This window comes from Aphidius gifuensis, linkage group LG2, assembly GCF_014905175.1.
Source record: "Aphidius gifuensis isolate YNYX2018 linkage group LG2, ASM1490517v1, whole genome shotgun sequence".
NCBI classification, from domain to species: domain Eukaryota; kingdom Metazoa; phylum Arthropoda; class Insecta; order Hymenoptera; family Braconidae; genus Aphidius; species Aphidius gifuensis.
Window position 1 is genome coordinate 21247217 of NC_057789.1, and position 18103 is coordinate 21265319.

The window sequence follows — 18103 nt, forward strand, 5'->3', positions numbered from 1 at the left end:
TATTTAGCGAATAAAATATTTGGAATCTCGTTTTTAAAAATATGTGTCAATTTGAGCAGGTGATAAAAATCCTTGACGTCATGTTATGATACTTCCGGCTGTATAAACTTGTTATGAAATAATATAGCTTTTATATTTTATAGAAAAAACTAGCAAGTTCGGTACATGCGCAATAATGATTTAATTGTAAAATTTAAGTAAACTCCCCCTTCCTCTCATGTAAAACAATTATACATTCCATGCTAACCAATGTATCGTGATTGACACATGCTCATTGTTGAGTGAATTGTTTTAGTGAATAATATTGTCACAAATATTATTTAATTGAAGTGCAATTATCACAGACGTGAAGTCATTATTGTGTAAGTATATTTTAAATCTCAATTAAGAATATTTTTAAATTCAGTGTTAACTTTTTTTTTTTTTCTCAACTTACATGGGATTTACATTTGTGATTTGTGATTTGTGATTCTAGTGTCTCGTAATCTCAGTAATCTTGTGAGGAAATAATAAATCTTGGGATCAGCAGGTTCCGGTGAGTAATCAAAAAATATATAGACATACATTTTGACGAACGATTTTTTTAACTTGTATATTTTTTATCATTATTAACGTCTAACATTGTAATTTTTTTTTTTTTGCTTTACTTTAACTTTATTATTAATTGAACTTTTGAAAGTAGGAAAATTAATTTATAATTGAATTTATAGTTTTATAAGTTAAAGTATCTTGTCGATGGCAATGAAAGTTATTATTTCGTGATGGAATGCTATTCAAGTATTAAAGATATCTCAAATTATTCAAGAACTTTTGCCAGATGGCAGCCATGAAAAAAAGTTGATACTGATTTTCATAATCAAAATTTTTTTTTTTTGACAATCCTTGATAGCCAGCGGTGTACACTTTGTGTACATGCTGAGGTCACAGCGTGCATGCACTATCGTACCGATCGTGCCTTCACCGAGTATGCAGAGTGTAGATATTTGTGAAATGGAGGTCTACAAGGAGAGTAATCTCTCGAATTTTGCTGTAGCTCACAGAATGGAGCAAGTCAGTACGTTTTTTTGCCGGTGATGACGCTAGTGGGGTGAGTGCCCAAAGTCACATGGTGTTTGTGTTTATTTATTTTTTTTTTTGTGTGGCTCAGTTGGAGTATTTTCTTGTGTATAAAAATAATACAACTTAATAATACATTATTTATTTAACAATTAAAATTAATTGCTTTAATTTTAAATAAATATTTTTTTATTAAAAAAATCATTCTAAATAAATGTTATTTCAACATGTGATGCAAATGTTGACATAAAAGATAATAATAGTCTAATTAAAATGTCAAAGAAAGAAAAAAAAAATAGTAATAGAGCTGGACAAGATTAAAATGGTTGTTATTTTATCAAAGGATAAGATCCAGATGATTCAGTACGTAATCTACTTTTGTATAAATCATCAGGAGCTCTATTACTTGTTGCAACAACAATAATTCCACGATAAAATAATTCACTCAATAATCGTTTTAATATCAATGCATCAGCAACATCAGTTATCTGTGATTATTAAATATTAAATTTAATGTTTTTGATTCATCATGATCTTTTATAAATTTAATTTTGTTTTGTCTGAAATTTATCAAAACATAATAGCCATAATTTTTTAATAATTATATTAGCAACTGGAAGTATTGGATCAAATGGCTAAAGTTTTTTTATCTTGATAAATTTTACTATGTACATCTAGCATAAATGAATCAATTTGTGAACAATAATATTTATTAATTATTTAATTATATCATTATTAAAATAGTTATAATAATATTACCTTACAACAATCATAAAAAAGATCCATCAACATGGTTTTTCACCACCAACAGCACCATATATATTACATATACAAACCTTTTGGTGGTTTTTTTTTCTTTTTTTCTTTATCAAATTATTTATCTATAAACCTTGGTTTTTCTGGATATATCTAGTAATGGTATCATAAACATTTTGTAAATTTTGTATACAATACGCATTTGATATTCATCCTCAATAAGTTGTCCATTTTTTATTTCTTTCTTTGACATTTCAATTGAACTATTATTATCTTTTATGTCAACATTTGCATCACATGGTGAAATAACATTTATTTGGAATGATTTTTTTAATAAAAAAATATTTATTTAAAATTAAAGCAATTCATTTTAATTGTTAAATAAATATTGTATTATTAAGTTGTATTATTTTTTTACACAAGAAAATACTCCAACTGAGCCACACAAAAAAAATAAATAAACAAAAACACCATGTGACTTCAGATATTTTCACGACTAACACCGTCACTGGCGATAATGTGTACTGACTTGCTCCATTTTGTGAGCTTCAACAGCTTTCTATGCTAATACACAGAGTAACGTCATAGATTCCGCTCCTTTCAAAACTCCATGGTACGACAAATAAGATCTAAAAAGTTAGCACAACCTTTATGGCAAAATCACTTGTTACTATGATATAAATTTTATGCAAGATATGTGCAAATTATGTCCGGAATTATTAATTTTTGTGCACATATGTATTTTTTTTGATTAATAGTTGTGCTAGCTTGAAGTCAAGATAGCACAACTTTTTTGTTTATTGACATTAGGGCCAAAATTTTGTGCAAATTATGTGCAATTTAGTGTGTGAATTTCAATTCAATCAGATAATAATTATTTTCTTAATTAATTATTTATTTTTCTTTCTACTGGTTGTGCTACCTTAAAGCCGAGAAAAATTAAACAATATATAATAAGAGTATCAATATAGTTAACAATATATAATAAGAATAAATAAGTTTTTCAATAACATACAATACAATTGTTATTTCCGGCGTGAATTTAGAGAATTTTTTTTTAGGATAAAAGAACTGTTTAAAAAGTTTTTTTTTTTTTTTTTTAACTAATAATTTCATTATTTTGAAACACCTGATCAGATTGGTTATGAGTTGAAGGTGTTTTCAATAATAGAAAATTGGAGTTGTTATAAAGAATTAAAAGAAAAATTTTTTTTCTAATTTATTCATATGCATATAAATCACACATAATTTTAAAACTAATTTTATCAAGATCAGATCACTATCAAAGAAGTTATGCTAGCTTTCACTAGTCGATTTTTAAAAATGTTATAAAAAATTAAAAAATTTTTTTTTTTTATGAATTTATTTATTCACACATAAATCACACATAAGTCGCACGTAATTTTTAGCCTCACTACGTTTCGATCAGATCATTATTAAAAAAGTTTCAAGTTTCAGTGAAAGCTAGAACAATTTTAGAAAAAAATAAAAAAAAAAAACGCAGAAAAATTACAAATATCGCACATAATTCCTAATATAGTCCGGTACGATTGTGCTTATACAATGTATGTGCCAACTATACGTACCTGAATGTCTCTAAAGAAAGGATGTAGCCAAATAAATTAACTCGTACTCTAAATTAATTCCTCAGCAATATTTTTTATAATAAATTAAAATAATTATTTTGAATCATTGCGGAATTAATTTAGATTATCGATTGATTTATTTTGCTACATTCTTTCTCCAGATACATTTGCCAATAGCTTTTTCATCAATCCATTATGGGAAACCCTGGTAGAAATCTCATATCCAAACGACGTCGAATCGAGCTCCAGTTTCGAGATGTCGATTCGACATCCCACGAAACGCTAAACGAGTTCGAATCGACATCAAAAATCGAGATTGACGGTCGAGCTCTAAGCGACGTCGATTCGACCTCGGTCCAAGTGGCATGACAATCGCACATAATTCTGTATTAAATCAAAAAAAAAAAAAAAACTCAATAGATGGCCATACTTTTTTATTCCAGGAATAAATGTAAAACAAATAATTGACAACGGTTCTTAAATTAATTCATTCAGTAAACACGCAAGTAATAAAAAGTATTAAACATGAAGTACTGTCAGACGGTGTAAAATACAGAGCTCTCATTGGTAAATTAAACACTTTATTAAGGTAAAATTTACTCATTGATCAGGAAAGAAAATTAGGCTAGCGGATAACAAATTAATCAGGTAAAGTTTACATACAAAAAATGTAAACTGAGCGGAGCACTTTTATCGGGTAAAATATAAATATTTTAAGGGAAAACTTTACCTAATTAATGTGTTATAAATTATTAGAATTTTTTTTAACCAGAATTGAAAATTTTATAACGAAAAAAGGTATAAATGACTCACAGAGAATGTGAATTCAACCTGCTGATGTAGTTTGAAAGGGGTTTACATTTTTCGTGAGAAGAATTTACCACACTAATTGGTAACTGAAAAGATGAAATAAATATAGATTGCATGTAATTCATTTGTTGAATAAATGAAAATCTGAAGACCTTGGACTTTTCTTTTGCCATTTTTATTTTTTAAAGATAAAATTCCACGTATTTTATTTACAAAAAAAAATACAAATGTCCAAGAACAAGCAGTAGCTAAGAAAAAGATGTAGCTAAGGGATAAATGTAGCAAAAAAAATTATGTTTCAAGCCACATTAATTCCTTGGCTACATTTTTTCTTAGCTACTGCTTTTTCTTGGCCATTCCTATTTTTTAAAAATAAATAACATCTATTTTAATTATTGAATGAAAAAAAATGTCCAAGGAAAAGAAGTAGCTTAGAAAAAGATGTGGCTAAGGAATTAATGTTGCTTGAAACATAATTTTTTTGGCTAAATTTATCCCTTAGCTACATCTTTTTCTTAGCTACTGCTTGTTCTTGGACATTTTTATTTTTTTTATAAATAAAATTACATGTATTTTATTTATATTAAATAGGTTAATGTCTTTGTTGAAAAAAATAATAATACGAATAATATAAACAAAATCAATGCATTTAATTTTTATCTTCTATTTCAATCTACATGTTATGATTCGCTGGTTAATGATGTTGAGAATCACTATAACTTTATTTTAACCTTTTTTTCATCTTATTTATCATCAAATCTCTTTTAACATACCGTATGACCATCTATCAATGTTTTCGTAAGTACTGATATTAGTAATATCGATTGATGCACCATCTGGACCGACGTTGATTCGAGCTCGCTGAGCGTAACGTTTTGACGTCGTCTTGAGCTCAAATATCGATGTCGAGCCGTTATGGCCATGTCGAAAGTCGACACCGATTTCCACCAGGGTACAATAGCTAAGAAAAGGATGTAACTAAATAAATAAATTTGTCGTCTAGATTAATTCCTCATCAGTATTTTCTATAATGAATCAAAATCATTGTGTCAAATTTAGACTCAATTTAATTAATTTGGCGACATTCTTTCCTTAGATACATTCACCAATAGCTTAATTTTTAATCATTTCGACTCATCCACTTGATCTTAGAAATGATACAATTTTTTTGACATTGATCGAAATCTTTTTTTTTGTCCAATTGTATAAATATTAGGGTGTTTTTTTTTTTTCGATATTTTTTTTTCTCTTCACCCATCTTTATACAAGTTCATTTTCAATCTCCAGTGCCAGAAAAATTTCAGTTAGTTTATTTTATTTCCATTTGATTAACATGGTTAATACACTTCATTGTTTTTTTGATCATGGAGGCTTTAATTTTCGACCGTTCAAGTTCACGTTGGTCTCATTTGATAGAGTATTAAATTCTATAGCATATAATATTCATAGTTTTGATCATTTACAATTCAAAAAAATAGTGAAATAATGCTTCAAAAAGGTAGTATTTACAATTTTTCTGAAAAACAAAATTGTAAATGATCAAAACTATGAATATTATATGCTATAAAATTCAATACTCTATAAAATAAGACCAACGCGAACTTGAACGGTCGAAAATTAAAGCCTCCATGATCAAAATGGTGAATGAAGTATATTAAATCCATGTTAATCAAATGGAAAAAACAAATGACCCCTGAACCTCCTCTAAATATTTTTCAATTGAGTTCAAATTTTTTCTGGGCATGATTTAGAGCTGTATAAACTTGTATGAAGATGGGTGAAGAGAAAAAAAAATATCGAAAAAAAAAAAACACCCTAATAAATATATTTTCTTTCTACATTTACAGAGAACAGTGATTACTTCAGGTAACTAATTTAAGGTAAGTACATTTTTTTTTTACTAATAAATTACATAATTTTTTTTTTATAAATATAACAAATTCCAAAAAAAATCAAAATAAAAAAGATAATAAGAATCGAAAAATTATACTACTGCTATTTTTCGAGCAGTTTGCTGCTGTACTCAAGCAGTTTTCTGCTTATGCTAAATATTTTTTTTATGTATTTCAAGCAGTCATTTTTGATTTTTTCATCAGTTCATTTTAAACTATTTCGCGAGAAGCTTATTTTTTTTGTTTTTCTCGAATATTTCGATTAGAATAACTATGGGAAATTCACGAAATAACATGAAAAAAACTAGCTCAAATATTATTATTAAAAAAGCAACAACAAAAAAGCCAATAATTATAATAAAAACCAATACTAAACCTCAAACAACTTTGAAAAATAAACAATTTACAACAACTGACTTAGTTAAATCAAAAAAGAGTTATCAACAAAAAAAACGAAAATTATAAAAAAAGCAAATATTGAACTGAAACCAGCCAATAAAATCGCTGAAAAAAAAATTGGTAAACAATTATCTACAAAAAAATCCGCAATTAAATACTAATAATTACTAATATTGATATTTGAATATTATTAACAGTACTATTATTATTTTTATTACTATCATTACCATTATATATCGATATTAATAATATTAATATCAATGATTTTATTATTATTGATGATATATTATTGAAATTATCATTGTTATCATTATGCATACCATGAATTAAAATATATTAATAATATTATTAATAATATTATTAATAATATTATTAATAACAATTATTTCAGTAATATTATACAGAATAAAACTGTCAATAATAATTTAGATAACATTATAAATTAGGAATAATATCAATATATATTAGTCATAATATAAATGATATTTGAAATATGAATACCAATAATTATTAATATTTATACTTGAATATTGATGTCAGTATTGATCTTATCATTATCAATATTATATCGACATTATTATTGAAATTATTGTTGTTATTTTTATTTATACTATCGTTATAGATATCAATAATATTATTATAAATAATAATAATTTCAATAATATTATGAAGAATAATAATATCAATTTAATACCATCAAAATAAAAATTCTTAATTTTTATATACAAAAGTGACTCATTTTTCCCTTTTTTAATAAACAAAAGAGGTGAAATAAAAAAAAAATATGAATAAAAAAAATTAGGCAGGTTTTTCAAAATTACAAAATCAAATTTATAAAATATCGTAAGAAAACCGCCTTATTTTTTTTATTCATATTTTTTTTTTATTTCACCTCTTTTGTTTATTAAAAAAGGGAAAAATGAGTCACTTTTATATATTTTTATTTTGATGGTATTTCACTTCTTCTTTTAATTAGACGATATTCTGGAAAAAATCCTAAGTTTTCAATTTTCCAACAATTAAAAAAAATTTTTTCGAAAATGAAAATTATTAAAATAAAGTTTAGAATATGTAGAACACGAGTGTATATTTATTAAAATTTCGTTTCACAATTTCAAACAATTGTTTTTTAAAAACAAAAAAAAAAAGAATCTAACGCGCGCCAAGCCATCCCTGTATACAGTGAACCAATCCGATGCGCGTATCCGTATGTGAGTATGCGTATATATTGATGTGAAGTGAAATGGACATAGCACCGATGCATGTATAAAAGAGGACGGAGAGATAAACGAAGAGATCAGACCGGCAATATTAAAGAGGGAAAGAGAACGCGACGAAATGAAGCATTTTTAAGTTTGAAGAATATTTTTTAGTCAAAACTGTGACCCGGCATTTACGGGGTACTGTATCAATTTTATTATTCATCGGAAAAATTCGAGGATAGGCTTATTGGATAGGGAAACATCAATATTGATAAGGAAACTATTATTACTTCAAATTTAAAATTGATATTTAAGAAGTTATTAAATAAATAAAGAATTGTGACGTCATACACACGCAACCTATTTATATAATTACCCGGTAACATCTCTCGCGCTGGGAAAAAATGAGTCGAGACTCTACCGAGTCTCCTGATAATAGTAATAATATTATTGGTATTCATTATATCCATAATAATAATATCGATATTAATAATAAAATAATAATTATAATAATAATATCAATAACATAAATATACTAATAATAATTTTCAATTGAGTATATGTATTCATTTATAATTTTTTGATGCATTATTTTCATAAGCGCTGCGAACTGATCAGCTACACTATTGGCAACGCACACACACGAGAATCATACATGGTAACATTATGCTTAGATAATAAATTTGCATGTCCGTCCAATGTACATACGTCTTTCCCACGCAATAATTCACGAGAATGCATGATCCCTTCTGAAGTATCATTGTCCATACGATTTCTCAAATTTGTTTTATTTAATTTCAAGTATGAGAATAACCTTTCAACGGTTGCTGTAGAGTGAGGTAATGCTAATAAAGCAAGTACAAAAGCTGAGACAAGTGGGAATTGTTGTTTATTATTTTCAAACTTTGATTGATGAACCATATGCCAAAACTCACCAACTTCTCTTGGAGTATCATTCGGAAATTCATAATTTCTTAGCTTACGCTATTCTTTATCAAGCTCATTAAAAGAATCAACTTGAACAAGATCGGGAAAATACTGAGCAAGTGAAATAATTGTTGCATTATTTCCATTGATAACTTTTCTAGGATTAAGCATACCAATTTATTTAATCATTTGAGATGTATTGTCAGAAAATTTAAAACGTTGTCTTTTATTTGAGAACAAGCTTCAATATAGAATGCTAAACACTGTAGTCTAAACTCTTTAAGACCTTTTCCATTTAGTTGACATTTTCCATTACTAATTTCAGCTTCTAATAAACCTCCAAGATATATGTTCTCTAAATCAACTATATTGTGTGGACATTTAAAGTCTATTTTTTCAATAGAAGTATTTTTTATGTAATTTCGTTTTAAAAAACAATCACACAAATTTTTATATAAAGAGCACACTCTGTCATACAAATCATGGATTTTTGTCTTTGATGACTGCATTTCTATATTTCCATCAGTGAAAAATGGTAGAATTGCAACCATAAATTTCAATGTCATTTTTACTTGTGGCATATTTAATTTTTCAATAATTAAACTTGCAGCAACAAGAGTTTCTCTACCTCCATCTTTTACTTCTGATTTAAAAAACAATTCAAGTGCTTCCCATCGATCAAGATATCGTTTGGACACTTGGTACATGGACAACTAACGTGTATCACAAAGTCTCAACAACTTGTGAGGTTCAAGATTTAAAATAGTTTAAGCAACATTAAATTCACTCATTCTTTTGTAGTTGTTTTTAAAATAACTATATACATCTCTCAGAAATTCTTCAGCTGATCGACATAATTTTTTACATGCATAGCTTGCACATAATGCCCATGAATGACATATGCATTTTTGAAAAAAAAAAGATCAGGAATATCTTTTTTTAATAAGACTGCTAACAAAGACATATTAGCAGCTCCATCAGCAGAAAAACCAATCATATTTTTCTTCCATGGTATATCATATTCATTAAAAACTTTTACAATTATTTTATATAAATCTTCTGATCTTGCTGATGGAGTAGATTTTAATGCAAGAAAACAATCAGTAACAGTTGAACCAGTAACAAAACGTACAATCATGGCTAGCTGTTTTATACCAGCTCCATCAGTAGCTTCATCAACTAAAAGTGAAAATTTATGGATTTGTAGCAACTTTACAGTTTCTTCTAAGCCACATTGTCCCAACACGTTTTTAATAATTGCAGTACATTTAGTTCTATTGCATGTAATTTTTTGTGCAACTTCAGAGTCTGAAAATATGTCTTTCCAAATTTCAACAAAAGAATCAGCCACTTGAATTGATAAATTTTCTTGTACGATGAAAGCAGCAATTTTTATTTCAGCTTTTTCAATTTTAGTGGAAATAGATGTTGAGTTGTTGAAAGAACTTGTCATTGTTTGTTGTCCTTTTGTTTGTTTCATTTTTTTTAAATGTTCTAGACCATTTCCATGTTTAATAACATCAGCTTTTCCACCTGTTGTTCTATTGTGCACTTTACAAACTTTACTATAAAAATAATAAACACCTTTGTCACTTGATGTAATCCAATCTTTTATATTTTCTTCTTTTTTCCAATCAAAATTATAATTCTGTAAATATGCAACTCGTTTATGTTTTTTTTTATTATGATTAGTAACAGACATTTTTTATTTTCTAAAAATGATATACATATTTTATTAATAAAATATTTAACACCAAAAATATAATAAACATATGTAAATGATTACCTGATAAAAATATATTCATATAATATTATAATACTTGTATGAGATAACAAATTTACCTAAAAGTAATAAATGATAAAAATGATGAAAGTAAACTATCAATTATATATTTATTTTACTATTAATGATTATTTATTTCACCTTTTCCAAAAAATTCACTTTCCTGTTGTCTAAATACTGCAATATTATCTATTCTATTTATCTATATTTAATTATCTATTTCTATCTATCTGCTACAACGTGTTGCTTTGTTTTTTTTTTCATTTTTACTTCCTGTAAACAAGGAGACTACATAACTTTCTTTTTCTCTCGAGCATCCGGGTGGCGCTTACATATACAGAAAATAGATAATATAAATCCCTGCCAAACGACTGCGCAAAAAACAAGGATGGGGTAAAGAAAATAAAAAAAAAAAAAACGGTTGAAACAAAATAAAAAAAAAATTTTCCAGGTCATCCTTAAAATCGGAAAAAGTCTGTGAAAAATGACCACAGATTCTGTGGTCTGGAAATATTTTCAAAAGTCTGGAGATCTCCAGACATTTCTGTGGACTTCGCAACGCTGCTCACGACGACGTTGAGTGCTCAGCTGCTGCGAGCTTCAACCCCACTCCTACCTATCGCTCCCGGACATGCGCAGCACGCTGTCCTAGCCCGCAGTTCGAAGAGGTTTACGATCGGGCTTCGTACGCAGCCTTCAGTGAGTTCGTCTCTTCGATGGGGGAGTGGAAGTCATCGCTAGAGAGGTTCACGTATCGAGACACGTTATAAACATAAAAAGATTTGTTGCAAAGTATTTCCGAAAAATCCATTAAATAAAGGACATTTTGAAAAAGTGAAATATATTTTTTTTTGGTTTTCTACTGATGCATCACAATAATAAACAATAAACATTTCAGAAATTATGGGTTGTTGAATAAAAAAAAATCTGCTCGTTGAATATAACAACAAGGAATAAAAATTTATAGTTGAAAAAGAAAAAAAATGTCATTTTTCAGACATAAATTCAATGTTGAAAAGTTGGGTCAAGATATCAATGAATCTATATAAAAATATAAGAAAAAAGAAAAAAAATCGACAATTCTTGCCAGTGACATTTTTCTATCTTGCATAAATTATAACACTGATGCTCAGCCATTTTATTAGCTTCTTGAAGGATTCAAAATTTAATTTGAACATCTTCGTATTTCTTTTTTTTATTATTCCAGTGAAAATTTTCTATTCTTTTTTTTTCGACAACATTTACCGATACAAAAGTTACTCATTTTTTCTCTTTTTAATAAACGAAATATATAAAATAAAAAATATAAATGAAAAAAATTAGATGGTTGTTACTTACGATAGTTTGTAAATTTGATTTCGTAATTTTGAAAGAACCACTTCCTTTTTTTTATTTATATGTTTCATTTTAAATAATTCGTTTATTAAAAGAGGATAAAAAGCGTTGCTTCCGTGTATATTAGGGTGGTTCTTATATGGGTGATGGCAAAATTTTCATCGTGCCGCCCCCTAATATCGTTGAAAAAAAATTAAAAAAATTTTTGGGCTATGTAAGAAATTTTTATTTTCATCCTAGCCACCCCCTGTAAGAGGGTAAAGTTTCCCATTTGAAATATATGGGGTTTTCTTACTTAGACGTAAGAATCGATCTAAAAGCGTCAATTATGCATGGAAAAAATCTTTTATTATATTAAATCATCGAGACTGAAGTCTGCTTTGAGATAAAAAAAAAAAATTTATATGGGTCATTCCATAATTTTTTTATTATGCTAAAATTTTTTTTTTTTTGTTCGATTTCACTAGTTTTCAACGTTTTCAATATAATATGAGTGTTATGACATATACTTTATATATTTGATAGAAAAAAATTTAAAATAAAAGAATCTATGGGTCATTCCACGAAATTTCGTTGTACTCTAAACTATTTCTAATATTATTAAATATTAAATATTTTCTTGGAATGAAAAAAACAAAAAACATTTATTTCTACATTTCGAATTATTTTTTTTTTTTTAATTTCTACATGACCGTTGTTTTTTTTTTTTGCATCAGGAAACGGTATTCTGACACAATCTGTATGACAAATCGCTTTTGATCTTCATTTTGTGTTATTATTGAATTGTATTCATCAAACAGGCAAACAGCTCGTTTAGCAGCAGCATTGACGGCTCTCAACTCCGTCACTGTTTTCAAACCTCTTTTGTAATTGATATCACTATGACTATAGAGATCGATCAACTTCTAAAAATCTTTCATCAATATGAAAACGAAGAAAGAATAAATTGATTTATAATCTAAATTAAGTCCATAGCCGTTTGATACAATAATTTTAACTGAATATAGGAAAAATTGCTCTAAAGTTAATCTAGGCTTTGGATTAATTTATTTGGTTACACCCTTTCCTTAGCTATTTTTGCCATGATTAATTAATAAAAAAGCTATCAGCAAATGTTCCTAAGGAGAGGATGTAACCAAATAAATTACATCGTAGTCTAGATTAATTTTACAGCAATTTTTTCTATATTAAATTGAAATTATCGTGTCAAATGGCTGTAGAGTTCATTTAGATTATAAATTAACTTATTTGGTTACATCTTTTTCTCGGCAACGTTTGCAAATATTTTTTTAATTAATTAATTATAGCAAATGTATCTAAGGAAAGAATAAAGCCGCAAATAAATTAATTAACAGTCTAGATTAATTTCGTAGCCATATTTTTTATAATAAATTGAAATTATTGTGGGAAATGGCCGAGAAATTAATTCAGACTACGCATTAATTTATTCGATTACATTCTTTTCTTAGCAACATTTTCCATTGATAATTTATAAAAAAAACTATTGGCAAATGTATCTAAGGAATGGATGTGACTAAATAAAATAATTCGTAGTCTAAATTAATTCCTCAGCCATTAGCCTCAAATATTTCAATCGATTATAGAATATTTTGCTGTGGAATTAATTGAAACTAGAATGTATTAATAGTAGAATGAATTAATGTATTTGAAAGGAACTTTTGGATAATATTTAATTGATTTATTTGTCTATTTAATTCTTGAAAAGGGTGTAATTCAAAGCACGTTAAGAGGTTCTGCCGATTTTTTTAATTGAAGAGTAAGACAACAGTTTTCTTCTGTTTTTTTGTCTTTTTCGCACTCATAGAAATACTGTGTTTCTAAGTCATCCACAAAAGGTCTCTAGTGATTTCTCAATAATTCCTGATCAAAACCTATTTTTTTTTTACTTGAATTATTAATTGTAAAAAAACTAAGCTCCAAACCTCTTTTATTTTATGTCCATACGTTTTGTCTTGTCTCATTTTATAACCCGATAGTTTTTTTTTTACATTGTCATATTGTCGATTAGAGATATTGCTATTTTAATGGACTTTTTTCTTACAAAAGTCGCATTCTCCATAATAGCCTATGGTAAAAGTTGCCAACTTTGATAAATTATAAAAAAATAACAAGCATCCAAACAATTACCGAAAAATTACATAGAATGTATTAGTACTTCAATAATCTACTGTATAAATTTCGAAGCATTCTCATATTCGGAGAAAAATCGACAAAATCCCTTAAAATTAAAATTTTTGTTTCAACTTAAAAAAATTATAAAAAGATTTGCAAGAAATGACATCCCTTGAACAATTTGAGTTATAAGATGACCTTTAATTTTATTGAAAAATAAGAAAAAATAAGATGTTATTGGATATTTCGATCAATTAATCCATATTAATAATTAAACTGCGCCTGAATAGCCCAAGGAGGTATTCAAACATAGATGTACAGGCTAAAGTGAATAAGAATATTTCGTTCTGTCTTTTTTTTGGTGCAGGGCTGATGTCAGCGCTGCAGTTGGCAGTTTTCGAACTGACTTACTCCGAAATTTTAGGCTTCAGCGACAGTCTATGCTTCAACACAGTAAAAAGGCAAAGCTTACACTTCTTATTCAACTCCATGGTTTATACACATCATGCAATCGAATTTGAAAATTCAATATTTGTAGTCTTTTATAACTTATAATTTGTAATACATGAAACGTGTGTAAAAAAATGACCCATTTCATAAATTTACGTGTAATGACCCATAGATTTTTTTATTTAGAATTTTTTTATCAAATATATGAAATATAATGTTATAACACTCATATTATGTTGAAAACGTTGAAAACTAGCGAAATCGAACAAACTTTAAGCGTAATAAAAAAATTATGGAATGACCCATATAAATTTTTCTTTTTATATCTTAAAGCAGACTTCATTCTCGATAATTTAATATAATAAAAGATTTTTCCCATGCATAATTGACGCTTTTAGATCGATTCTTACGTCTAAGTGAGAAAACCCTATGTATTTTAAACAGGAAACTTCACCCTCTTACAGGGGGTGGCTAGGATAAAAATAAAAATTTCTTATATAGCCCAAAATTTTTTTAAATTTTTTTTTAACGATATTAGGGGGCGGCACGATGAAAATTTTGCCATCACCCAAATAAGAACCACCCTAGTGTAGGGGAAAGCGGGGCACAATGGAACGGCGGGGCACAATGGAACACCCAAAAAAATTTTTTTATTTATAATTTTTTTTTTTTTTTTATTTTTTTATTATACTTTGATTTAAAAAACCTAAAGAAAATTATCGCAATAAAAAAAAAAATTTTAAATTCATTTTAAATTTTGGAAAAAAAAATTTTGTAAATTTTTTTTTTTTTTTTTTTTCGTAGGTAATAGAAAGGTGATAAATGAATATAAAAAAAATTATTTATAAATCGAAATAAATAAATATCAAACGATAATAAATTCTGTTTAAAAAAGTTTTATTAAATAACGGGAAATAAACTTTTAAATACTAATTGAATAAAATTTATGAATAATGAACTACTAGAATTAAATAAATTAAACTTTAAATAACAAAAAATCAACAAGTTATTAACAATTGCCGCAATTGTACCCACGAGGATATTTTTTACCCAATGTACCTGCACATTTTTCATGTACCCATTCTTTACAGCTAGTACATTGTATCCACGACCCAGTTGAAGTCGAGTATGCTTCAGAACAATAGAAGCACACTGGGTCTTCATCAGTATTTTTATTTTCGTTTAAGTCTTCAACTTCAGACTCACTGTCATTGTCATCTAGAGTAGACTTAGATCTCGATGAAGATGCTGACTGTGTAGCCTTTTTTTTCTCCACTCTCGCAAGTAATTCATTACGAAATGGAGAGCTTGTAATTACAGCTGACTTTCCTGGAGGACGACCTCTACGACTTCCATTTTTTCTGCCTGTTGGAAGTGGCTGAATCACATAAGGTGACACATCAAATCTTTTTGAAGCTCTTTCAGCTTTTCGTTTAAACCAAGACTTTGCTATAAAATAGAATAATAATAATAATCGACAAATTAAAAAAAATAGCTGTTTAAAATAGTAAAATACAAGTTTACTTACGAAGAGGTACTGGTGAGTCGATAATTTGTTCTTGTTCTGGGCCATTTTCAACAGAAATTTGACTCAGGTTTTGGCTCAGTACGTGAACCAGGTCCTCTTCTTGATCTTGTGCTTTATTTTCTTCTTTTTCTTCTTCTTCTTCTTCATCATCATCAGTATTTTTACGTGGTTCATTCGATTTTTTTTCTTCTTCAACTTCTTTTTCAGGTTCTGTTTCTTCTTCTTCTTGTTCTTGTTCTTCAGCTTCTTTATCTGGTTCTCTTTCTCCATCGTCATTTGAACACGTGAGATCCGCTGGTGCAAAGTCATCGTCATCAAATACATTGGGATTCAATGGCCACAATCCTGATTTTTTAAAACCATTTTTAATATTTGATGACGTTGACGCTGCTGTAAAAGCTCTACTGAATAGCATTGGAACTTGTTCAGTGGTGACTCTTCTTGGTGAATTTATACGTAGCCAATTTCTAACTTTTTTGGCATAAAAAGTAGAAATTGGTTTCATCATACTCACATCCAGTGGTTGCAAGCGATGAGTGCAATGAGGTGGAAGGCAAAGAATAATCACAGAGTGTTTACGAGCGTGGTCAATTACATCTAGGCTTCTATGAGTGATATGCCCATCAAGAACAAGAAGAACTGGTCTGTCAGGAGTCGGCTTAACTTGTTCAACAAACCATTTAAAATATTTAAAAAAAATATCAGCTTGCATCCACCCAGTTGAATGACAATCACCCCAACTGCCTTGCAATGCTTCATCAAGTAAGCCAGCTTTCCAACGTTTTCTAGGAAACACAAACATTGGTGGCAGGTAATTTCCTGACGCTGATACACAAATCTCAACAGTTATAAGTTTACCTCGCTCAGCTGACGTAAGGATTCCAACTTGCTTTTTACCTTTTTTCGCTAGGATTTTACCCTGATGTTTTGGGACAGGTGAGTAGCCACACTCATCGAGATTATACACACGATCTTCGGTTATGTTATGCTGATCTATTACTTTTCGTAATAATTCAAAATAATTAGCAACAACTATCTTATTAAAACCTGCGGCTCTGTGTGCTGATGTTCCTTCAGGTTTTCGTAAGGATATTGTTGAATTTCGTTGAAGAAATGAATTTAACCAGTCTTGACCTGCATAACCATTGGTAAATGGATGTTGAATATTATTTTTTACAGCTGTTTGATATGCAAGTATTCGTAGTTCCATGCCATCTAATTTATGAAGAATTTTTTCCAAGTCTTTAATATAATTGACGAACTCAGCTTCTTAAAGTGGAGAAAAAACCATGTTGAAATTCCCAAGTCCTACGAGAATAGGTACAGATGAAAGATAATAGGATATAGATAAAATAAAAAAGAAAGAAAAAAGATAAAAATGTGTAGTTATATTTTATTATTATGTCAATAATATAATAAATTTTAATTACTAAAATATTCATAATACTAGCAATTATTTTATTTCATTTAAAAAAATATTTTAGTGATAAAAATTTGTTATTTTATTAAATAATAATAAAATAAAAGTATACACAGTATAAATTTATAACGATTTGCAATGAAATAAAAAATAAAAAAAAGTACAAAATACAAAAAAAAATTTTATTCAAATAAATTTAACTAAAACTTGAGTTTGAATTTAAAGGGATGTAAATTTCCACTGGTTTTTGTCCGCCATATTGGAAAAATTTCATGTAATTTTATTTGGCAATACTATCAGTCAGCTTCCTGAACCTTTTGTTGATTTAAATGAATTCTAAAAACATCAAATAAATAAAATACAATAATTACCTTTAAAAAGCGCTGCTTCCATATCTCTAGTAGCCAAATATTCTTTTACTCTTCTGAATAAAGTCCCTCTGGGGATTTCAAAGCATTCAGAAGCTGTTTTATAGCTCATTGTTTTCCTCACTACGTGTACTATTGCATTTTCCATCGATTCTACATCCCAACTTTGTCTACAAGATTTTTTTGTATAGCAACGTACCATTTTGTTGATAATTTAAATTTATTTAACTCGAATATTATAATATTTGCTTAAAATATTCACTGATTTTTATTTGAAAAAATTATTACGACCGAGCACCAATTTTCGTGTCAAGACTCAAGTCATTACTAATTAGCGCCACGTAGCGACAAAAAAAGAAATGCAAATATTTTTTTTTTTTCATCGCCATTGTTTTTCAAGAATATTTTAAATTGTCTTCCAAGTGAATGATATAAAAAAAAAAATTGGGGCAAAATGG

General features: G+C 27.8%; 1 protein-coding gene across 1 annotated transcript; it reads right to left on the bottom strand.

Moving 5' to 3' along the window:
- Window positions 1-1385: 1385 nt before the first annotated feature.
- Window positions 1386-18047, bottom strand: LOC122850514. The gene is made up of 5 exons (XM_044149649.1): window positions 17649-18047; window positions 15858-17126; window positions 15350-15778; window positions 9494-10251; window positions 1386-1544 (listed from the first exon to the last, which is right to left on the bottom strand). The coding sequence occupies exons 1-5, from the start codon at window positions 17845-17847 to the stop codon at window positions 1386-1388; spliced, it is 2814 nt and encodes a 937-aa protein (XP_044005584.1). The 5' UTR covers window positions 17848-18047.
- Between the last annotated feature and the right edge of the window lie 56 nt (window positions 18048-18103).